Here is a 24,741-nt window from a genome sequence, read left to right as displayed (position 1 = left end):
TCTAACAGCTGTATTTTCAACAAGATCAGCAAGTTTCACTCTTGCTTTTAATTCGTCCACGTATATATTTGATGGCACCATTTTCGTCCTGGTGTTGTACAATTTATGTTTTGAGGGTAAACAACCCCATCCTTTTTCACGAAGAGCCTTCCTCATTGTTGAGTATTTGTTTCTTGAGAGGCCTAGGTTCAAAATCAGGGCCAGTGCATCTTCCTCCGTGAATTCTGTAGTCGATTTTGGAGTTGGAATACTTTCTACCATTCTCTTTACCCTTTTCGGAGATGCTAATGGTAAAACATCGACAATTCGTCCAACATTTTTTGGTTGTGTTTTTAACAATGCTGTTTTGAACGTATCTTTTATTAAATTTGGCGGATGTGCCGCCAATAGTTCCTCTTGTTTTTTCTTTTTGGTTTTCTCCGTAACTTCGTCGTATGCTTTGCTAGGCCGGCCGGGAATCAGCGGTTTAATTTCAATAAGTAGATCCGATTTCAGCCACTTCTCATACATTTTGAAAAACTTGATTTTTGCGAATGAACATTCTGGCAACCTTCTCTCAAATGATTTGTAGAATTTTTCAAGTTTGTCTAAAGCGTCTTTATTTAGCCTTATTCCATATATGTGGTCCAAAGTGTAAACAAGTTCCTTAAATGACTCCGTGTATGATTTGGAATCATTTTTGATGTCCCATACAATTTTCGAAAGAGTGGAATACTTCAGTATGACTTCCATAACTTATAAATGTCCTTTACGCCTCTACAAAATATAATGAAGAAAATTTGGATTTTGTTCAAATATTTATGCAATATATTCACAATTAATGACCCATTTCAGGTATCAGACGCAATCGTAAAAAGGGGTCCAAAGTGCCTCTTTTTACTTACTCTTCTATAATTATTTACCTGGACTCGAATTTGGTTAAAAAAAATGACAATGAATTTTTTATGGGTAGGTTTTTTCACATTCATTGATACGGTGGATTTCCTGGGAATTCGACATAGCGAAACAGGTAACATTTGTCTGCATCAAATCTTAACACAAATATATATATATATGCAGGTATATTTCTAGGTTACTTTTTATTCAAAAATCATCAGCTTACATTAAAAATAGATGTAGGTACTATACAAACGCACGCCGATGCGAAGTGTTTTCGCTCTAAAACACATATTTTTATTCCAATTTTTTTAAACTTTGGCAGGAGACCTTTTTTTATTCTAACACATTTGTATTGTAAACCCTGGGCAAATCTATCAATGTTTTAGTGTAGGCCCCATATAAGGTTCCATTTCACAAATAGACATTTTTATATAGAGTTTAATGAAGTGTAAATGAATTTTAGAGTAGATAGAATCCGAGTTGAGAAATGTTTTATACATCGTTGGAAAGGTATGAAAATTTCCTTTACGATAAGGTATGTTGCGTAAATATGGCTATAGTGTGTCATGTGCAATTAGGACAACAAAAACAAAATTTGGGAAATTCGACTTTTTTGAAAAATTGACTTTTTTATTGCCGGTTCCATAAAATGGAATGGAATAGAGATATTTCCATGATTCTTTTTGTGTTTTGTAGAAGAAGTGTTACCAAATAAAAGTTTATTTAACATCTTTGCAATAAAATGTGACGTAATACTTGTTTTTTAGCAATGAATATAGCACTACTTGAAAATTGACTTTTTTCAGTATTTTGATCGCTACGATCTCATTTATGGCTAGGATATGGCGAGACATACCTTAAAATGTTGGGAACATTTTAAGCTTTCATTTAAGTTCAAAAAAAGCGAAAAAATCCCCGTGGAACTTTTTTTCCAGTGAGAAACTTTTGAAGTTTAGTAAAAAAATTGGCCATTTTGGTCTTAAGATAACGGTGTTGTTTGATATCGAAATTAGCCAAATTAGCACTTAAAACTTTTCTTAATACCTCGACTTTGTGAAAATGGAAAGAAATGATAATGCTTTGACGGCCAAAGTTTGCGAAAACTTAAAGGAAATGGGAGTATCTTTTTTGAAAAATTTTGCAATTTTTTGACAAAAAAAATATTTTTCATATTGAAAACGATGCCATTTTTAAACCGCCAAAGATATTCACGTGATTCCTTTTGTATTTTATGCACACATATGCTGGCATAATTTGTGTGAAGTATGAAGTTTATAGCTTTAAAATTGACGGAGTTATTAAAAAAACACTGAAAAAAACCAAGGCCAAATTTTCATATTTTAAAATTAAACAATTCATAACTCCTTAACAGTACACGATGGCATGGTACTTTATGCATAAGTTTTTTAGATCTTGTCAAGCTCTTTCTCTAGAGTCCTAAATCATGTAAATCGGTTGAGTAGATCAAAAGTTATGGCCCCCAGAAGCTTGGAGAAGTCAAAAGTGGTCAACTTTGACACCCTGTAGCTCACCCTGTATTAAAGATATGGACCAACAACAGCACTTTTCTGAAAGCCTATGTCCTCCTCTACAAATGTCTAGAACATTTTGTATGGCTAAAATCAACAGATAAAAAGTTGTAGACTTATTTCCAATTTTTTTGCCATTTGGCCCACTGTGCGACATCGGACAATAAATGCGCCTTTTATGGCCCCAAAACCTAAAACCGAGAGATCGGTGTATATGGCAGCTATATCCAAATCTGGACCGATTTGTGCCATATTGCATTTGTGCCATAACATAACTCACTGTCCCAAATTTCGGCGACATCGGACAATATGTTCCGATTTGGACCAAATACTAATAAGTACAGTAGCTTTGTCTAAAAATAAACCAATCTGAACCATATACGACACGGACACGGATGTCGAAAAGGCTAACATAAGTCACTGTGTTAAATTTCCGCGAAATCGCCTTTTATGGGCCCAAAACTTAAAATCAAGAAATTGCTCTATATGGCAGCTATATCCAAATCTGATCCGATCTGGGCCAAATCGAAGATAGATTTCGAAGGGCCCAACATAACTCACTGTCCCAAATTTCGTCAAAATCGGATAATAAATGTGGCTTTTATGGGTCTAAGACCCAAAATAGGGGGATCGGTCTATATGGCAGCTATAACCAAATCTTTACCGATCTGAGCCAAATTGGCGAAGGGTGTCGAAGGGCCTCAAACAAAATTTTTTCCCAAATTTCAGCCCAATCGGATAATAAATGTGGCTTTTATGGGCCTGACAACCAAAATTGGAGGATCGGTCTATATGGCAGCTATATCCAAATCTAGACCGATCTGGGCCAAATTGAAGAAGGATGTCAAAGGGCTCAACACAATTTACTGTCCCAAATTTCAGCAAAATCGGCTAATAAATGTGGCTTTTATGGGCCTGACAACCTAAATTGGAGGATCGGTCTATATGGCAGCTATATCCAAATCTAGACCGATCTGGGCCAAATTGAAGAAGGATGTCAAAGGGCTCAACACAACTTACTGTCCAAAATTTCAGCAAAATCGAATAATAAATGTGGCTTTTATGGGCCCAAGACCCTAAATCGGAGGATCGGTCTATATGGCAGCTATATCCAAATCTTGACTGATCTGGGTAAAATTAACAAAGAATGTCGGAGGGCCCAACACAACTCACTGTCCCAAATTTCAGCAAAATCGGATAATAAATATGGCTTTTATGGGAATAAGACTCTAAATCGGCGGATCGGTCTATATGGGGGATATATCAAGATATAGTCCGATATAGCCCATCTTCGAACTTAACCTGCTTATGGAAAAAAAATAAATCTGTGCAAAGTTTCAGCTCAATATCTCTATTTTTAAAGACTGTAGCGTGATTTCAACAGACAGACGGACAGACGGACGGACATGTCTAGATCGTCTTAGATTTTTACGCTGATCAAGAATATATATACTTTATAGGGTCGGAAATGGATATTTCGATGTGTTGCAAACGGAATGACGAAATGAATATACCCCCATCCTTTGGTGGTGGGTATAAAAAGCGCTGTAAGTATTTGAGCTTCATTATAGTGTTTACAGTATGCACACATTAATTTTAGTTCTTCCAATTTTATGAAAATTGTTTGCTGGGTACCCACCTATTTTATTTTGGTGAAAATAAAATACTTCGAATTATTGAAGATCTTAAAATGCAGACAATCATTAGTCTTTAATAATTGTTTTAGATTGGCATTGTTAATTTTTTATTGAAAGAAAAAAATGTGTTCTACGATTGTTGTGGTTATTGTGTGGAGTGCAATTTTTTTTTATCAAGTTTAAGGCTGAACGATTTTCAATCGGATTGGAAAGCAATGGAAATGTCGGACCATATTTGGTTATCTTATATATAACTAGTAAAAGCGTGCTAAGTTCGGCCGGGCCGAATCTTTTATACCCTCCACCATGGATCGCATTTGTCGAGTTCTTTTCCCGGCATCTCTTCTTAGGCAAAACAAGTAAAAGCGTGCTAAGTTCGGCCGGGCCGAATCTTATATACCCTCCACCATGGATCGCATTTGTCGAGTTCTTTCCCGGCATCTCTTCTTAGGCAAAACAGGATATAAGAAAAGATTTGCTCTGCTATTAGAGCGATATCAAGATATGATCCGGTATAAAATTTCAGCCAATTCGAATAAGAATTGCGCCCTTTGGGGGCTCAAGAAGTAAAATAGAGAGATCGATTTATATGGGAGCTGTATCGGGCTATAGACCGATTCAGACCGTAATAAACACGTATGTTGATGGTCATGAGAAATCCGTCGTACAAAATTTCAGGCAAATTTCAGGTTATGAACCGATTTGAACTTTATTTGACACAGTTGTTAAAAGTAAGAATAAAATTCTTCATGAAAATTTTCAACCAAATCGGATAGGAATTGCGCCCTCTAGAAGCTCAAGAAGTCAAGTCCCAGATCTGTTTATATGACAGCTATATCAGGTTATGAACCGATTTTAACCATATTTGGTACAGTTGTTGGATATCATAACAAAACACTTCGTGCGAAATTGCATTCAAATCGGATAAGAATTGCGCACTCTAGAGGCTGAAGAAGTCAAGAGCCAAGATTGGTTTATATGGCAGCTATATCAGGTTATGAACCGATTGAACCATACTTGGCACAGTTGTTGGATATCATAACAAAACACGTCGTGCGAAATTTCATCCCAATCGGATAAGAATTGCGCACTCTAGAGGCTCAAGAAGTCAAGACCCAAGATCGGTTTATATGGCAGCTATATCAAAACATGGACCGATATGGCCCATTTACAATACCAACCGACCTACACTAATAAGAAGTATTTGTGCAAAATTTCAAGCGGCTAGCTTTACTCCTTCGGAAGTTAGCGTGCTTTCGACAGACAGACGGACGGACGGACAGACAGACGGACGGACGGACGGACAGACGGACGGACGGACGGACAGACGGACGGACGGACGGACAGACGGACGGACATGGCTAGATCGACATAAAATTTCACGACGATCAAGAATATATATACTTTATGGGGTCTCAGACGAATATTTCGAGTAGTTACAATCAGAATGACGAAATTAGTATACCCCCCATCTTATGGTGGAGGGTATAACAAGTAAAAGTGTGCTAAAATCGGCCGTGCAGAAATTTTTTGCCCGTCATCTCTTTATAGGTAAAATAAACAGAGGATAATGATAAGAATTGCGCCCTTAAAGGACTCAAAAAGTAAAATCAGGAGAAGGGTTTATATGGGAGTTTTGCCATCTTCCTGGCAAATTTAGTATTCCACGCTCATAGAACTTCTGGCCTTTATCTGCAAAAAACTGAACCAAGTGCGATTTTATAGCCTCATCATTGCCGAAAGTTTTACCATTTAAGGAGTTCTGCAAAGATCGAAATAAATGGTAGTCTGATGGTGCAAGGTCAGGGCTATATGGTGGATGCATCAAAAGTTCCCAGCCAAGCTCACTCAGTTTTTGGCGAGTGACCAAAGATGTGTGCGGTCTAGCGTTGTCCTGGTGGAATATGACACCTTTACGATTGACCAATTCTGGTCGCTTCTCCTTGATGGCTGTATTCAATTTGTCCAATTGTTGACAGTAAACATCCGAATTAATCGTTTGGTTCCTTGGAAGCAGCTCAAAATATGCCACACCCTTCCAATCCCACCAAACAGACAGCATAACCTTCTTTTGGTGGATATCAGCCTTTGAAGTGGTTTGAGCTGGTTCACCATGCTTGGACCATGATCGTTTTCGACTAACGTTGTTGTTAACAATCTATTTTTCATCTCCAGTTATGATTCGTTTTAAAAACGGATCGAATTCATTGCGTTTAAGGTGCATATCACAAGCGTTGATTCGGTTTGTTAAATGAATTTCTTTCAATACATGTGGTACCCAAATACTAAGCTTTTTCACCAGTCCAAGACTTTTTATGTGATAATGAACGGTTGATTTTGGTATATTTAACTTCTCTCTATCTCACGCTCAGTTATATGACGATCCAATTCGATTAATGCTTTGATTTGGTCATCATCAACTTCGTTTGGCCGACCTGAACGTGGCTCATCTTTAAGTGAAAAATCTCCAGAACGGAATTTGCGAAACCAATTTTGACACTGTCTTCCTTTTAAGGCTTTATCACCATACACATCTCGTAACTTTTTAGCAACCTGCTCCGCGTTTTTTCCTTTACGGAAATAATAAAGTAAAATATGACGACAATGCTCCTTTGTGGGCTCCATATTAAAATTGACGCCAAACTAACAAATATAAACAAAATTTCGCGCACTTCTTTTTCTAAAGCAAGCTTAAAGTAACAGCTGATAACTGACAGAAGAAAGAATGCAATTACAGAGTCACAAGCCGTTGAAAAAATTTGTCAACGCCGACTATATGAAAAATCCGCAATTACTTTTTGGGCAACCCAATATATCAGGTTATAAACGAATTTGAACCATACTTAGCACAGGCGTTGAAAATCGTAACAAAAGCCTTAAACAAAATTTTAGCCAAACCGGATAATAATTACGCCGTCTAGAGGCTCAAGAGAAGAGGCCCAGATAAGTTTATGCTATATCAGGTTATAGACTGATTTGGAAAATTTCATCCAATCGGACAAAAATTGCGGCTTGAAAGGACTCAACAAGTCAAATCAGAAGTTCGGTTAATATAGGAGATATGTCAGATAATAGCACTGTTGTTGGAAGTAGTAACAAACCACTACATGCTAAATTTCAGCTAAATCGGATAAAAATTGCGGCTTGTAAGGACTCAAGAAGTCAAATCAAGACATCGGTTTATATGGGAGCTATGTCAGGTTATTAACCGACTTTGGAGCGTACTTGGCACAGATGTTGGAAGTCATAACAGAACACTGCATTCAAAATTTCAGCCAAATCGAACAAAAATTGTGGCTTGTAAAGGAGGTCATTGTAGCGCTGAGGTTAGCACGTCCGAATCCAGCCGAGACCATCAGAAAAAAATTTCAACGGTGGTTTTCCCCTCTTAATGCTGGCAACATTTGTGAGATACTATGCCATGTAAAACTTATCACCAAAGAGCTGTCAAACTGCGGAACTCCGTTCGGACTCGACTTTAAAAAGGAGGCCCCTTATAATTGAGCTTAAACTTGAATCGGACTGCACTCATTGATATGTGAGAAGTTTGTCCCTTTCCTTAGTGGAATGTCCATGGGCAAAATTTGCAATTTGCAAAAAGGCTCATGAAGTCAAATCGGGAGATCGGTTTATATGGGAGCTATATCCGGTTATAGACGGATTTAGACTGTACGTTGTTGAAAGTCATAACAAAACGCCGCATGCTAAATTTCAGCCAAATCGGACGTAAATTGCGGCATCCAGGGGCTCAAAAATCTAATCGGGAAATCGGTTTATGTGGGAGCTATATCAGGTTATAGACCGATTTAGATCGTACTTGTCACAGTTGTTGGAAGTCATAAAAGAACACCATTTACAAAACTTTAGCCAAATCGGACAAAAATTGTGGCTTCCAGGGCCTCTAGGAGTCAAATCGGGAGATCGGTTGATATGGGAGCTATATCTAAATCTCAACCGATATCGCCCATTTGCAATCTCCAACAACCAACATCAATTTTAAGTATCTGTGCAAAATTTCAATCACTATCGTGATTTCGACGGACGGACATGGCTATTTCGAATCAAAGTATCGAGGCGATCAAGAATATATATACTTAGACAATTATTTCGAGGTGTTTCAAACGGAATGACAAGATTAGCATACCCCCATCCTATGGTGGTGGGTATAAAGACCTTATGCAAAATTTTAGCCAAATCGGATAAGAATTGCACACTCTAGAGGCTCAAGAAGTTGACATCCAAGATCGGTTTATATGACATCTATATGAAACATTAACCGATATAACGCCTTTACATTCCCAACCGACCTACACTAACAGGAAGTATTTGTTCAAAATTTCAAGTGTCTTGCTTTACTCCTTCGAAAGTAAGTGTGCTCGACTTAAAACCTCACCACGATCAAGAATATATGAACTTTATTGGGTCTTAGATCAATATTTCGAGATGTTACAACAGAATATGTGCCCCTATGCTAAATTCGGTTGGGCCGAATCCTTTATACCCTCGATCATATCTGTCAAGTTCTTTGCCTGGTACCTTTTTATAGACAAACAAAGGATAATGCATACGAATTGCTATGCTATGAGAGCTATATCAGGTTATGGTCAGATTCTGGTCGTACTTAGTTTAGAAGTTAAGGAGCAGGTTATTGTATTTCAGTTAACTGGAATAAGAATTACGCCCTATAGGGGCTTCAGAAGTAAAATCGGTAGATCGGTTTATATGTTAGTAATATACGGTTATGAACCGATTCGGGCCATATGTGGAAGGGCAAAGGAGAAGTTGTTAAAGTTTATAGGAGAAGTCATTGTGAAAAATTTCAGCCACGTCAGATAAGAACTGCGCCCTCTAGGGACTGAAGAAGTATAATAGAGAAATTTGTTTATATGGGAGCTATATCAGTTATGGACCGATTCTGGCCATATTAAACAGGAATATTGGACGTTATAATAGAATTTATTGTGCAAAATTTCTGTCAAATCAGACAAGAACTGCGCCCTCTAAAGGCTCAAAAAGGAAAATCGGCAGTTTTGTTTATATGGGAGTTATGTAAGGCTATGGACCGATTCGGGTCATATGTGGAAAGTCAAAGGAGAAAATGTTGAAGATCATAGGAGAAGTCATTGCGAAATATTTCAGCCACATCATACAAGAACTGCGCTCTCTAGGGGCTCAAGAATTGCAATCTGAAGATCATTTTATATTGGAGCTATATCAGTTTTAAGACCGATTCTGACCATACTGAACGCAAATATTGAACATTATGATGCAAGTCATTGTGCAAAATTTCAGTCAAATCAGAACTGCGCCCTTTAGGGGCTCAAGAAGTCAAATATAGAAATCGGTTTATATAGGAGCTATATCAGGTTACGACCGATTTGGGTCATAAAAGAAGTCATTGTGTACAATTTTAGCCAAATCAAACAAGAACTCCGCCCTCTAGGGGTTAAGAATTGCAATCAGGAGATCGGTTTATATGGGAGCTTTATCAGGTAATGGACCGATTTGGACCATATTCAGCTTCAAAGTTGAAAGTCATAAGAGAAGTCTTTGCGCAAAATGTCAGTCAAATTAGAAAAGAACTCCGGCCTCTAGGGGCTCAACAGATGCAATCGCAGACCGTTTTATGTGGGAGCTATATCGGGTTTAAGACTGATTCGGACCATATTCGGCATGCTTGGTGAAGGTCAGAGGGGAAGTCATTGTGCAAAATTTCAAGCAAATCGTAGGTTCAAGAAGAGCAAACGGGAGATCGGTTTATAAGGAAGCTATATCAAAACATCGACCGATTTGCCCCATTTACAGTCCCAACCGACCTACACCAATAAAAAGTATTTGTGAAAAAGTTCAAGTGCCTAGCTTTACTCTTTCGAAAGTCAGCGTGCTTTCGACATGGAATATCAAGACGACCAAGAGTAAATATTTTGTTGGGTCTTAGATCAATATTTCGATGAGTTACAAATGGAATGACGAAATAAGTACACCCCTATGCTATGGTGGATGGTACAGAATTATAGCAAAATACGAAAGAGAAAATATTTCTTAATTCTCTAGAGACTGCTAATCACAATAATTGTAAATTCATAAAGGTTTAGAGTTAGATCAAATTTAATTCATTATTTTCCTATTGTTGTTCGCACAAAGTTATCCGTGGTGTGGAGCTTTACGAGCACCACCTCCTAGCCCTTGTTTCGAACCACCCGATGGTGCTGCGCCATGACCCCGTGACGAAGAGCCATCTGATGGTGGTGGTGGTGGTGGATGACCTCTTGGTGGGGGAGGACCTCTTGGTGGGGGAGGACCTCTTGGCGGTGGAGGACCTCTTGGTGGAGGAGGTCCATGATGAGGTGGGCCTCCATGATGACCACCTCCGCAGCCTTCTTCGGGCTCCTCTCCCTCTGGATATTCACCGCCATCATCTGGATATTCTCCATCGTCAGGATATTCACCCTCATCAGGATATTCATCACCTTGGGCCTGTACTGCGGTGAGTGCGAATAAGCCTAAACAAAAAATCACCCAAAATACTTTCATTATTTCTAGTGAAAAACTTTCTTCACTCTAATCAAAGACCAAAGGTATAGTATACTCCATTGACGAAAGCTAGGCATTTTATAGTAAAAAGCATTGCCTTGTACGCGCGTTTATTTTTTAACACACATTTCCCAAAATACACCCAAGTGTTTAAATATTTACCAAATTTCGAGCAATTGACGCAGAAATGTATTGTGTCCACGGTGACGTAAAACATTGTACTTTTGATATTAGAAAGTAACAAGCATTTTGAAAACACAAGCATCTACCTATCTTATATATAACAAGTAATAGCGTGCCAAGTTCGGCCGGGCCGAATCTTACATACCCTCCACCATGGATCGCATTTGCCGATTATATGGCATTCCAATCGGATAAGAATTGCGCACTCTAGAGGCTCAAGAAGTCAAGACCCAAGATCGGTTTATATGGCAGCTATATCAGGTTATGAAACGATTTGAACCATTCTTCGCAAAGTTGTTGGATATCATAACAAAACACGTCGTGCAAAATTTCATTCCAATCGGATAAGAATTGCGCCTTCTAGAGGCTCAAGAAATCAAGACCCAAGATCGGTTTATATGGCAGCTATATCAAAACATGGACCGATATGGCCCATTTACAATACCAACCGACCTACACTAATAAGAAGTATTTGTGCAAAATTTTAAGCGGCTAGCTTTACTCCTTCGGAAGTTAGCGTGCTTTCGACAGACAGAAGGATGGACGGACGGACATGGCTAGATCGACATAAAATGTCGCGACGATCAAGAATATATATACTTTATGGGGTCTCAGACGAATATTTCGAGTAGTTACAAACAGAATGACGATATTAGTATACCCCCCATCTTATGGTGGAGGGTATAAAAATCAATTTGTGTTTGTTTGTAGGTTTGTTTGTTTGTATGTTTGTGTGTTCCTTATAGACTCAGAAACGGCTGAACCGATTTTCTTGAAATTTTCACAGATGGTGCATAATGACCCCGTGGTGAAAAAAGGATACTACATTTTTTGATATCTGAAGGGGGCGGACCCTTCCCCTTACCCTAATTTTCAGAAACGCCAGATCTCGGAGATGGGTGGTGCGATTTAAGCGAAATTTTGTGTGCTCTCATATAGTATCCTAAAAATAAAAATTTGGTATCCAAATTTCGGATGGGGCACCTAGGGGGGCTGCCCCACCCCAAAACCTACCAAACATATATTTAAACCACTCACGTCCATATGGGACTCAAATGTAAGGCATTTAGGATAAGAAAACGTATCTAATATCTATTTGTCGAACAAGTGCTAGGGAGACCACCCCAACCCCAAAACACCCCTAAATCGCACATATTTACCGACCATGGCAGTATGGGACTCAAATGAAAGGTATTTGCGGGTAGAATACGAATCTGATATCCAAATATGGGACCACGTTTCTGGGAGTCCACCCCCTCCCCAAAACACCCCCCAAACACCACCAAAACAAAACTTATTTACTGACCATGGGAATATGGGGCTTAAATAAAAGGTATTTGAGTGCTGAATTCGAATATGATATCCAGATATGAGACCAAGTGTTTGGGGGGCCGCCTCTCCCCAAAAACCTCCTCCAAAGGGAACACATTTACGACCATAGCCACATGGGGCTCACATGAAAGGACTTTGGGAGTAAAGCACAAATCTGATATCAATATTAGGGAAAAGTGTCTATGGGGCCACCCCACCCCCACAACACCAAACACCAAACCCCACCCCCACAACACCACCCCACCCGCACAACACCACCCCACCCGCACAACACCACCCCACCCGCACAACACCACCCCACCCCCACAACACCACCCCACCCCCACAACACCACCACACTCCCACAACACCACCCCACCCCCACAATACCACCCAACCCCCACAACACCCCTAAATCGGACATATTTACCGACCATGGCAATATGGGACTCAAATGAAAGGTATTTCCGAGTATAATACGAATCTGATATCCAAATGGGGGACCACGTTTCTGGGGGGTTGACCCCTTCCCCAAAAGACCTCCTAAATACGACTTATTTACTGGCCATGGGAATATGGCACTTAAATAAAAGATATTTGAGTGTAGAATTAGAATCTGATATCCAAATATGGGATCAAGTGTTTGGGGGCCGCCTTTCCCCAAAAACATCGCCCAAAGGGGACAAATTTGCGACCATAGCAATATGGGGCTCAAATGAAAGGTCTTTGGGAGTAAAGCATGAATCTGATATCAATATTTGAGAAAAGTGTCTATGGGGCCAACCCACGCCCACAACACCACCCAAATATTAGGTATTTGCTGACTATTGTAATATGAAGCTCAAATAAGAGGGTTTTTAAAGTGGAACACGAATCCGATATATATTTTCAAGGCCAACTCACTGAGGGCCCGCCCATCCCCCAAAACACCCCCCAAGCCGACTATGGAAATATGGTGCTCAAATTAAAGGTATTTGGGAGTACACCACGTATCTGATATCAACGTTAGGGACCAACTGTCTAGGGGACGTCACACCACCATAACAATCCCCAAATAGGACGAATTTGCTCACCAAGACAATTTGGGTTTTAAAGAGAGTGAAACTTTATATTTATTGTTTTTAGGGCCAATACCCCAAAGCGGACATATTTGCTGATTTTTGCAATAAGGAGTTTAAATGAGATTAAAAACGAATTTGATATCCAATTTTAAGGCCAATGGCAATAGGGGTTCAAATAAATGATATATAGATATATGAGAATAGAGCACATTGCTGCTATATTTTCCGGGCTTAGTGTTTGGGCTACCACCCCAATCCCCAAAACACCCCTAAATCGGCCATATTTTACCGACCATGTCAATGTAGAGTTGAAATGAAAAGTTTTGGGGGGTAGAGCAAGAATTGATACCCACTTTCGGGACCAATTTTCTGGGGGTCAACCCCTTTCCCAAAATACCCCACAAACAGCAATTCTTTAGTGACCATTGCTAAATGGGGCTTATATAAAGGTATTTGGGATTTGAATACGAATTTGATATCCAAATGTACGACCATGTAAAGGGTGATTTTTTTGAGGTTAGGATTTTCATGCATTAGTATTTGACAGATCACGTGGGATTTCAGACATGGTGTCAAAGAGAAAGATGCTCAGTATGCTTTGACATTTCATCATGAATAGACTTACTAACGAGCAACGCTTGCAAATCATTGAATTTTATTACCAAAATCAGTGTTCGGTTCGAAATGTGTTCATTCACCGTTCAGCGATGAGGCTCATTTCTGGTTGAAAGGCTACGTAAATAAGCAAAATTTACACGATGAGGCTTGGGGAACGCCTCATCGTGTAAACTCCCCTAAACCAATGGCAATATGGGGTTTAAATAAATGGTTTTTGATAGAAGAGCATGATACTGATATTTTTTCAGGGCCAAGTGCCTGGAGGACCACCTCACCCCCGAAAACACCCTTAAATAAGACACCATGAGAGTAGCGGGCTGAAATAAAGTATTTTAAGAATGGAGTACACCATACATCCAAACTAAAAATCGTATACCAATAAAGATCATATGGGATTCGGAAAAAGGTACTTATATTGTTAAACAATTAGTCAAGCGATATACTATATTTGTAGCATGTTATTTCACTAAAGGCTCTTTAATTGTGGAAAATAAATATTCCAAGGAAACTTTTGTTCCATATAAAGAAAAATAAGGCGCAGCGGATGGGGCCCGGGTCAGCTAGTATAATATAATATAAAGACCGAAAAATTAGTTATTTACCACTGAGAATCGCTTAATATAGCAGTTTGATTTGATATAAAAAAGACTAAATTTATGACCATTCAACAGGTAGCCATATCGTCAGATATAGATAACTAACATATGATGATCAATATTATAGGCGCTAAGCCGCTCCAAACGAGTAGCTGCATAGACAAAGGAAATCTTTTGGCTCATAACATATGTTCAAAAAAGCTCCAATAGATGGGAGAAATGTAAAATTCTCAGTCGTTTATATATGATTGCGCAAGCTTCCGGGCGACATGGAACAGAGAACTTTTAAGTTATATTGTTAACATTTTGAGTATTAAAGTCTAAACCTTTCCCTTATCGATGGCAGCACTAACATTTAAATAAGCGCCATCTATTCTGTTTGCAAATGGATCAATTGAATAGAGACGCCACCACAAACAGAGAGAGGGAAGAGTGGTTAAAATGGATCATGCAGCATTTATGTTTGTTATGGCAACCTATCGGAAGGTAAAATACAGAAAAATAAAGTATAGGAATTTCGTTGCGGTTGTTAGCTGTATTATTTTTTAAATTTCCCTCCCTAAGACGGGCCTTAACAAGTATTTCAGGTAGTTTAAGTGGCTACTTTTGCTATAGATAAAAATTCATTTAGTATTGCACTCTACTATCCATGTTTGTATTAAACTGTTAGAGAGAAAGGCTCAACGAACGTACACATAATTAGAGGTATTGGAGTGTAGGTAACGTTATTGAGGTGCCATTTTTCTACGCCTTGAAAGCGAAAGCTCAATGGAGCGGGTTTGATTGGAAATTTAGCTCTAAGATAAGAAGCCCCTTTTTATAGTCGAGCCCAAGTGGCGTACCGATAAGCACAGATTTTTTTCGTTTTATCACTCAATTCGTTCGCCAAGTCATTGAAAACAGCTGATTTTATAAAGGGAAAATAGGTGTTTTCAATGATTTGGCAATCGAATCGAGTGACAACAAGTAAATGCGGGAAAAGTTCGGCCCAAATCTTACATACCCTCTACCATGGATCTCATTTGTCATTTTTTTGCCTGATATCTCCGTATAGGCAAACAAAGGATTATGGATAAAAATTTCAAAGCTATTGGAGCTATTTCAGGTTATCAACCAATCCGGAACATGCTTGGTTTGGCTGTTGGATGTCATTGCGCAAAATGTCAGCAAAAAATCGATTAGAATTGAGCCCTATAGTGGCTTAAGAATTAAAATGGGGAGATCGGTTCATATAGGAGCTATATCAGGTTATGGGCCCAATCAGACCATATTTGGCACGTATGTGGAAGATGATAGGAGAAGTCGTTAAAATAATGTTAAACCAAATCGCATAAGAATTGCGCCCTCTAGAGGCCCAAACAGTCAAATTAGGAGATCGGTTTATATGGGAGCTACATCAAGTTTTAAACCGGTTTGAACCATACTAAGCACAGATGTTGGAAATCATAAAAATATCTCATACTAAATTTGAGACAAAGCGGATAAGAATTGCGGCGTTTAGGGGCTCAAGAGGTCCAGATCCAAAATCGGTTTGTATGGCAGCTATATCAAAACATAGACCAATATGACTTTGGCCCATTTAAAATCCCAACTGACCTACACTAATAGTGTATTAGTGTAGGTCAGTTGGGATTTTACTATTAGTGCAAGATTTGATGCGCCTAGCCTTATTCGAAAGTCAGATGGACGGACCGACATGGAAAAATCGACTTTTACTGGTATTTACGAGAAAAATACGAATCTGATATCCAAATTTGGGACAAAGTTTCTGGGGGTCCCAAAACACCCCCAAACAAGACTTACTTACTGACCATGGCAATATGAAACTTAAATAAAAGTTTTGAGTGTAGAATACGAATCTGATATCCAGATGTGGGGCCAAGTGTTTGGGGGGCCTATTTCCGAGAACATAACCCAAAGAAGACATATTTACGACCAATGAGATATGGGACTCAAATAAAGGGTCTTTGGAAGTAAGCACGAATCTGATATTAATGTTCGGGAAGAATGTCTATGGGGCCCCCTTCCCCCATACGACCACTCAAATAGGAAGTATTTGCTGACCATTGCAATATGAGGCTCAAATATGAGGTATTTTAGAGTAGAACACGAATCTGATATATATTTTCAAAGCCAACTCACTGAGTGGCCGCCCCATCCCCAAAAACACTCACCAAACCGGTCATGTTTGTCGACTATGGAAAAATGGAGCCCAAATGAAGGGTATTTGGGAGTAGACCAATTGTCAACATCAACAATCGAGATTTGGCTTCACCCCTTCCTCAAAACATCACATGCCAATATGTGTCTCAAATGAAAGGTATTTGAGATTCGAAAACGAATTTTATAATCAATCTTTTGGCCATGTTTTTGGGGGACGCCTCAACCTGTAAACTCCCCCAAAACCAATTGCAATATGAGATTTAAACAAGTAAAAGCGTGCTAAGTTCGGCCGGGCCGAAAGAAAAGATTTGCTCTGCTATTAGAGCGATATCAAGATATGGTCCTGTTTGGACCACAATTAAATTATATGTTGGGGACCTGTGTAAAATGTCAGCCAATTCGAATAGGAATTGCGCTCTTTGTGAGCTCAAAAAGTAAAATAGAGAGATCGATTTTTATGGGAGCTGTATCGGGCTATGGACCGATTCAGATCATAATAAACACGTATGTTGATGGTCATGAAAGAAACCGTCGTACAAAATTTCAGGCAAATCGGATTGGACCTCTAGAGGCTCAAGAAGTCAAGATCCCAGATCGGTTTATATGGCAGCTATATCAGGTTATCAACCGACTTGTACTTTATTTGACATAGTTGTTGAAAGTAACAATAAAAAACGTCTTGCGAAATTTCAGCCAAATCGGATAGGAATTGCGCCCTCTAGAAGCTCAAGAAGTCAAGTCCCCAGATCTGTTTATATGACAGCTATATCAGGTTATGAACCGATTTAACCATATTTGGCACAGTTGTTGGATATCATAACAAAATACTACGTGCAAAATTCATTCAAATCGGATAGGAATTGCGCCCTCTAGAGGCTCAAGAAGTCAAGACCCAAGATCGGTTTATATGACAGCTATATCAGGTTATGGACCGATTTAAACCATATTTGGCACAGTTGTTGGATATCGTAACAAAACACGTTGTGCAAAATTTCATTTCAATCGGATAAGAATTGCGCACTCTAGAGGCTCAAGAAGTCAAGACCCCAGATCGGTTTATATGGCAGCTATATCAGGTTATGAACCGATTTGAACCATACTTGGCACAGTTATTGGATATCATAACAAAACACGTCGTGCAAAATTTCATCCCAATCGGATAAGAATTGCGCACTCTAGAGGCTCAAGAAGTCAAGACCCAAGATCGGTTTATATGGCAGCTATATCAAAACATGGACCGATATGGCCCATTTACAATACCAACCGACCTACTTTAATAAGAAGTATTTGTACAAAATTTCAAGCGGCTAGCTTTACTCCTTCGGAAGTTAGCGTGCTTTCGACAGACAGAAGGACGGACGGACGGACAGACGGACGGACATGGCTAGATCGACATAAAATTTCACGTCGATCAAGAATATATATACTTTATGGGGTCTCAGACGAATATTTCGAGTAGTTACAATCAGAATGACGAAATTAGTATACCCCCATCTTATGGTGGAGGGTATAAAAAAATGGTATTTGAGAGAAGAGCACGATGCTGACCCCCGAAAACACCCCTAAATCGGACATCATGAGAATAAAGCATTATACTATTGAGTTGCCCAAAAAGTAATTGCGGATTTTTCATAAAATCGGCGTTGATAAATTTTTTCACAGCTTATGACTCTGTAATTGCATTCTTTCTTCTGTCAGTTATCAGCCGTTACTTTAAGCTTGCTTTAGAAAAAAAGTTTAAAACAAGTAAAAGCGTGCTAAGTTCGGCCGGGCCGAATCTTATATACCCTCCACCATGGATCGCATTTGTCGAGTTCTTTTCCCGGCATCTCTTCTTAGGCAAAAAAGGATATAAGAAAAGATTTGCTCTGCTTTAAGAGCGATATCAGGATATGGTCCGTTTCGGACCACAATTAAATTATATGTTGGAGACCTGTGTAAAATTTCAGCCAATTCGAATAAGAATTGTGCTCATTGGGGGCTCAAGAAGTTAAATAGAGAGAACGATTTATATGGGAGCTGTATCGGGCAATAGACCGATTCAGACCATAATAAACACGTTTGTTGATGGTCATGAAAGGATCCGTCGTAAAAAATTTCAGGCATATCGGATAATAATTGCGACCTCTAGGGATCAAGAAGTCAAGATCACAGATCGGTTTATATGGCAGCTATGTCAGGTTATGGACCGATTTGAATGTTATGAAAGTTGTTGAAAGTAAGAATAAAATACGTCATGCAAAATTTCAGCCAAATCGGATAGGAATTGGGCCCTCTAGAAGCTCAAGAAGTAAAATCCCCAGATCTGTTTATATGACAGCTATATCAGGTTATATACCGATTTGAACCATACTTGGCACAGTTGTTGGATATCATAACAAAACACGTCGTGCAAAATTTCATTCCAATCGGATAAGAATTGCGCACTCTAAAGGCTCAAGAAGTCAAGACCCAAGATCGGTTTATATGGCAGCTATAACAAAACATGGACCGATATGGCCCATTTACAATACCAACCGACCTACACTAATAAGAAGTATTTGTGCAAAATTTCAAGCGGCTAGCTCTACTCCTTCGGAAGTTAGCGTGCTTTCGACAGACAGACGGACGGACGGACGGACGGACAGACGGACGGACATGGCTAGATCGACATAAAATTTCACGACGATCAAGAATATATATACTTTATGGGGTCTCAGACGAATATTTCGAGTAGTTACAAACAGAATGACGAAATTAGTATACCCCCCATCTTATGGTGGAGGGTATAAAAAGTATATTTGATTAAAGTTCATTCTAAGTTTTATTGAAAATGCATTTACTTTCTTTTAAAAAATCCGCAATTACTTTTTGGGCAACCCAATATTTTCGTAGCATGGTTTTTCTCTAAAAGATCTTTGATTGTCGAAAATAAATATTCCAAGGAAAATATAAAGTAAAAGAAGGCGCATCGGAGCGGGCCCGGTCCAGCAGGCGATTGTTTATTATATAACAAACCATTTTGGAAAAAGTTCGGTTTGTGCTTTAAAGTGGCGTAGGCAAAGACGATGGTTCTTAGTAGCTATAACTTGTCCACGTTTTTGCTATTCGATTTTTATACCCTCCACCATATGACGGGGGGAATACTAATTTCGTCATTCCGTTTGTAACACATGGAAATATTGGTCTGAGACCCTGTAAAGTATATACAATGTTGATCGTCTTGAAATTCTAAGTCGATTTAGCCTTGTCTGTCTGTCTGTCCGTATGTCGAAAGCTTTCCAACTTTCGAATGAATAAAGCTAGGCACTTGAAATTTCGCACGAATACTTCCTATTAGTGTAGGTCGGTTGGGATTGTAAATGGGCCATATCGGTCCATGTTTTTTATATAGCTGCCATAGAAACCGATCTTTCATCTTGACTTCTCAAGCCTCTAGAGTCTGCGATTCTTATCCGATTTTGCTGAAATTTTATACAAGGAGTTTTGTTTTTACCTCCAACAATTGTATGGTCTATAAACCGATTTCGGATACCGATTTCGGATCTTCAGTCGCTAGAGGGCGAAATTATTATCCGATTTGGCTGAAATTCCGCTCGAATTGTTTTATTTTGACTTTCGGTTCACAACCTAATACAGCTCTCATATAAACCGATCTCGCATCTTGACTTCTTGAGCCGCTAGTGGGCGCAATTATTACCCGCTTTGGTTGAAATTTTGCTTGAAGTGGTTTGTTTCAACTTCCAACAACTGTGGCAAGTATAGCCCAAATAGATCCTTATCCAGATATAGCTCACTTTTAAACCGATCTTCCGATTATAAATTACTCAGCCTCTAGAGGGAGCACTTCATAGTCGATTTGGCTGAAATTTTGCATAATGAACTTCATATATAGGGTTTATAACTTGGCATAGATCCAATTGCATAGCAATTCTAATCCATTACCCTTTGTTTGCCTATAAAGAGATATCGGACAAAGAACCAGACAAATGTGATCCATGGTGAAGGTTATATAAGATTCGGCCCAGCCGGCACGCTTTTACTTGTTGTACCCACCACCGAAGGATGGGGTATATTCTTCAGATCGGTCTATATTTGAATATAGCTACCAAAAAGACCAATATTTTCTTCTACAAAATTGAACAATGACTTGTACTTATTGACCATTTAATGCCTTTTTAGTTGTTTTTTCATCCATAGCACTGTGCCAAGTATGGTTCAAATCGATTTAAATCTGATATACCTCCCGATTATTCTTTTTGTGCCTATAGAGGGGCGCTGTTCTTATCCGATTTGGATGATTTTGTGTACAGTGGTTTCTCCAATGCGACCACTAACATACATATCAAGTATGGCCTGAGTCGATAAACCGAGAAACTTGAGGGTCCAGTTCTTGTCTGAAATTTTGCACAACGACTTCTCCTTTGACCTTCAACATACTTGCCAGATATGGTCTGAATCGGTCCATAACCTGAAATAGGTCCCATATGAACCAATCTCCAGATTTTACTCCTTGAAATTTTGCACAATAACCTCTACTTTGGTCTCCAACACCTAACGCAGGTATGGCATGAATCGGTCTATAACTTGATGTATTGTCAATAGCATAGCTATTCTTATCCATTTGTCTATGTTTCCCTATAAAGCAATACCGCTCAAAGAATTTGACAAATGCGATCTGTGGAGGAGGGTATGTAAGACTCGGCCCGGCCGAACTTAGCCCGCTTTGACTTGTTTACATCCACCACCCAAGAATGTTGGTACTTTCATTGTGTCATTCCGTTTGCAACACATCAATATTTCGATTTGCGACCCTATAAAGTATATACATTTTTGATCCCTGTAAAATTTTAAGACGATCTTGTCATGTCTGTCCTTTCATCTAAAGAAATCACGTTCAAAAATGAAGATAATGCTCTGTAGCTGTGCCCAGATCATGTTTTTGTTCGAACTTAGCGCTTTGTTGCTTGTGTAAGGTTGAAATAAGCTCTTGCTTTGCCAAAACTGTGGAAACCAACAACTGCTTGTTTTTAACAACAATATCGGTTATTATAATTACTGCAAATTAATATGAAAAGTTTATTGTTACATTAATTTAATTTTATTTCATTATATCATTTGTTGTAGAAAAAGTTAACCTTGGTGTTTAGCATGACGGGCGTGGCTGCCATGTCCTCGTTTCGAAGCACCCGATGGTGCTGGGGGATGTCCTCGTGAGGAGGAACCACCTGCTGGTCGTGAGGAATGGCCTCGTGAGGAAGAACCACCTGATGGTGGTGGAGGTGGTGGTGGAGGAGGTGGAGGTGGATGACCTCTTGGCGGTGGTGGGCCTGGTGGTGGTGGAGGTCCATGATGGCCACCTTCGCAACCTCCATTATATTCTTCGGGCTCCTCTCCGCCCGGATATTCGCCGCCATCATCAGGATATTCTCCATCGTCTGGATATTCACCATCGTCAGGATAATCTTCACCTTGGGCCTGCACTGCGGTGAGTGCTAATATACCCAAACAAGTAATCAACCAAAATAATTTCATTGCGGAAATAGTTGTGATACTTGAAGGATGGCCAGCCTATTTATAGCAAAACTATGTTTTAGTGGGACTCTTGTTTATAAAACTATAAATTATGCCATAGCGAAACCAAGTGTTCAAATATTTATCAAACTCCAAACGATAGATGTAGAAGTTCGTTATGCCCATAGTGACGTCAAACCCTTTACTTGTATGGTTAGGCCTACAAAAATTTATGAAGCTCAGAGAACAATAGAAGAAAATTTGTTTCTATAAAGTTTATATAAACTTCACATACCCAAATCTATGTATGTATGTAAAAGTCCAACATGTAATTTGGAAAAAGCCGTCAATACGCACGGAAATGAAATTCTGAGATACTACTATATACTATATCCCACAAAACCCATGCGGTTGCAAAGAAATAGTAAAAAACGGACTCCCCCAAACGTTAACGACCCGCGCAAACGTTAAAGGACCATGATTTGCTGATCTGCACCAGGAATGTCCGCACTCTCTATAGAGAAGGTGCAATATGCGCGATGGCGGATGTATTGGAGAAGCAGAAGAAGTAGATATTACCGCCTTACAGGAAGTGCGATGGACCGGGAATGGCGTAACAACAACACCAAACGGTGACAACTATACTAAAGCTGCTATAACACGAGACATGAATTTGGCTGTGGGTTGGTGGTTAGTCCCAAGCTTTACTCCGGTGGATTAGAGCCTAGCCACAATCCGCATAAAAGGCAAATTCTTCAACATCAGCCTTATTTGTGCCCATTCCCCGACGAAAGACAAGGACGAGCAGACCAAGGATATTTTCTACGAGCGCATAGAGAGAGAATATGACTTCTGCCCCTCCCTTGATATTAAAATCGTTCTGGGAGATTTTAAGGCGAAGATAGGGAAGGAAGACATATTTGGTCCAATTGAATGTCTTCAGTCTCTCGTAAATGTAGAACAAATGTATCGTAAATGTAAAGAGGTAATTATGCTTATTACGAAACGTTGCATTTAACATTTCAAACCAAACAATTTTATTAAAACAAGACTTCTAACGTCGTGCATACCTTAAGGGCAGGTCGAAAAGACGGTCCTCCACGCAGTGACGCTAGAAGTAGAGGCGGCTTTCTAACTAAAGAAGTACGCGATGACGGCCTGAATATTGAAAGGGCATTTAACAACGAGGCGATGGGTCGACAGTCACCGCTCTAAGCCGCACGGGGATCCCCCCAAGTTTCTCCGTATGGACGGACTGTATGCTACGTGACAGCGTTATCAACGCGGACTTCGAAAATAGTGTGGTCAGAAGCCGGGTGATAATGGGAACACCACAGGGAGGTGTTTTCTCTGGAATGTAGTGAATGACCGCATATGCGGACGACGTCGTACATAAATTTCTGTCGAAGATTAGCGGCATCATGGAAAGGCCACTGTCGAGATGGGCTGGAACAAAATTGAGGATGATAGAGCTGGTCCCTTTCACTTGCAATTATAAGTTACAGGTTTTTAGACTCCCGTCTCTGGACGGTGTTCACAGATGGCTCCTAGATGCAGCCTGGCAACATATCGGGGTATACTACGAGACTGTAAGCTCTTTCAGGCAGAGTTCTGTGTCATAAAGATAGCCACAAAAGATATTCTAGGAAGGGATTTACCATCTTCTAAACTCTGGACTTCGTACGTATGGTTCGTATGTATGAAACCTCTGAATATCGGGCTCACGATATAGCGCTATACGATAATCTTGTATTTTCGTCTTATACCAACAGTAAATTGTGAAAAATTACTAATTACAAGTAAAAGCGAGCTTAGTTCGGCCGGCAGATATTAGGAACCCACCACCGTGGATTCAGCTTAAAATTTATATAAAATAAATTTAGTTGAAGGGCATAATTTTATTCTACATACCAAAATTCTGTTAAACCGGCAAAAATTAAAGCTTCTAGGAACCGAACAAGGATGACCGAGAGATTGCTTTACATGGAACTATATCAGGTTATAGACTGATTGGGACTGTATTTGGTACAATTGTTGGAAGTAGTAACAGAACACCGCAGGCTCAATTTCAACCAAATCGGACAAAAAATTCGGCTTATAAGGGCTCAAGAAGTCAAATCGGGAGCCACGAGCCAGTGGGGGGGGGGGTCTCGGACCCGATTTTTTAATTTAAACTAAATTTATTCGAAACAAAAAATGTCTAAAAAATTTTTAAAATAAAAAATTTATTATTATTGTAAAGCTTCTGTCAACAAACTGACTCTTTTTATTATATTTTTCAAACAAACAACATTAAAGGAACAAGCTAGTCTACTTAGTTTCATCAAAAGTTTCTTATAAATACGAGTATAACAAGTTATCATATTACAGTTCGGCCAACCTGACAATATGATTGCCCACAATCATGATATAAAAATTGTGTATATTATATAAGTGTGACCAATAACATAAATCTATAACCTAGGTGTCAACCATTTCCGAAGTCGCTTTGCTTCAATTATACCCTTATATGGGATCTGTGTCAGTTGACAATTGTCAACATCTCTCACAACGTAGCGATCATTATCTAATACTTTTTCAATAATGTAGGGACCACGATATTTTTCACAAAATTTCTTATTCTTCCCAACTGTATTGTCAATATTCATAATAACAACATAATCACCCTCATCGTAACGTTTTGCCGGTTCATGATGTTTGGAAAAGTATAATTCGTTGTAGTTCTGAGATCGCTGTA

The 24,741-nt window shown here is 39.2% G+C and overlaps 2 protein-coding genes across 2 annotated transcripts in view; both read right to left on the bottom strand.

Moving 5' to 3' along the window:
* LOC106094364 (mucin-2-like) overlaps positions 1-24,121 on the bottom strand; it is a 267,611-nt gene extending 243,490 nt beyond the window's left edge. The window contains exon 1 of the mRNA XM_059361149.1: positions 23,916-24,121. The gene's annotated coding sequence lies outside the window, so the exon portion shown is untranslated. The remainder of the gene's footprint in view (positions 1-23,915) is intronic.
* Positions 10,190-22,025, bottom strand: LOC106095045 (basic salivary proline-rich protein 2-like). The gene is made up of 2 exons (XM_059364918.1): positions 21,629-22,025; positions 10,190-10,548 (listed from the first exon to the last, which is right to left on the bottom strand). Exons 1-2 carry the CDS (start codon positions 22,023-22,025, stop codon positions 10,190-10,192), a joined length of 756 nt encoding a protein of 251 aa, XP_059220901.1.
* Positions 24,122-24,741: the final 620 nt, after the last annotated feature.

Source organism: Stomoxys calcitrans, chromosome 1 (assembly GCF_963082655.1).
Source record: "Stomoxys calcitrans chromosome 1, idStoCalc2.1, whole genome shotgun sequence".
NCBI classification, from domain to species: Eukaryota; Metazoa; Arthropoda; class Insecta; order Diptera; family Muscidae; genus Stomoxys; species Stomoxys calcitrans.
This window is presented reverse-complemented; position numbering and strand designations above follow the sequence as displayed.

Excerpts from the sequence above, each read along its gene's own strand:
- LOC106095045 (XM_059364918.1), bottom strand. The coding sequence starts at position 22,025 with ATGAAATTATTTTGGTTGATTACTTGTTTGGGTATATTAGCACTCACC. Across the intron at positions 10,549-21,628 it reads CCGTCATGCTAAACACCAAG|GCTTATTCGCACTCACCGCA; the intron begins GTTAACTTTTTC and ends TTTTTTGTTTAG.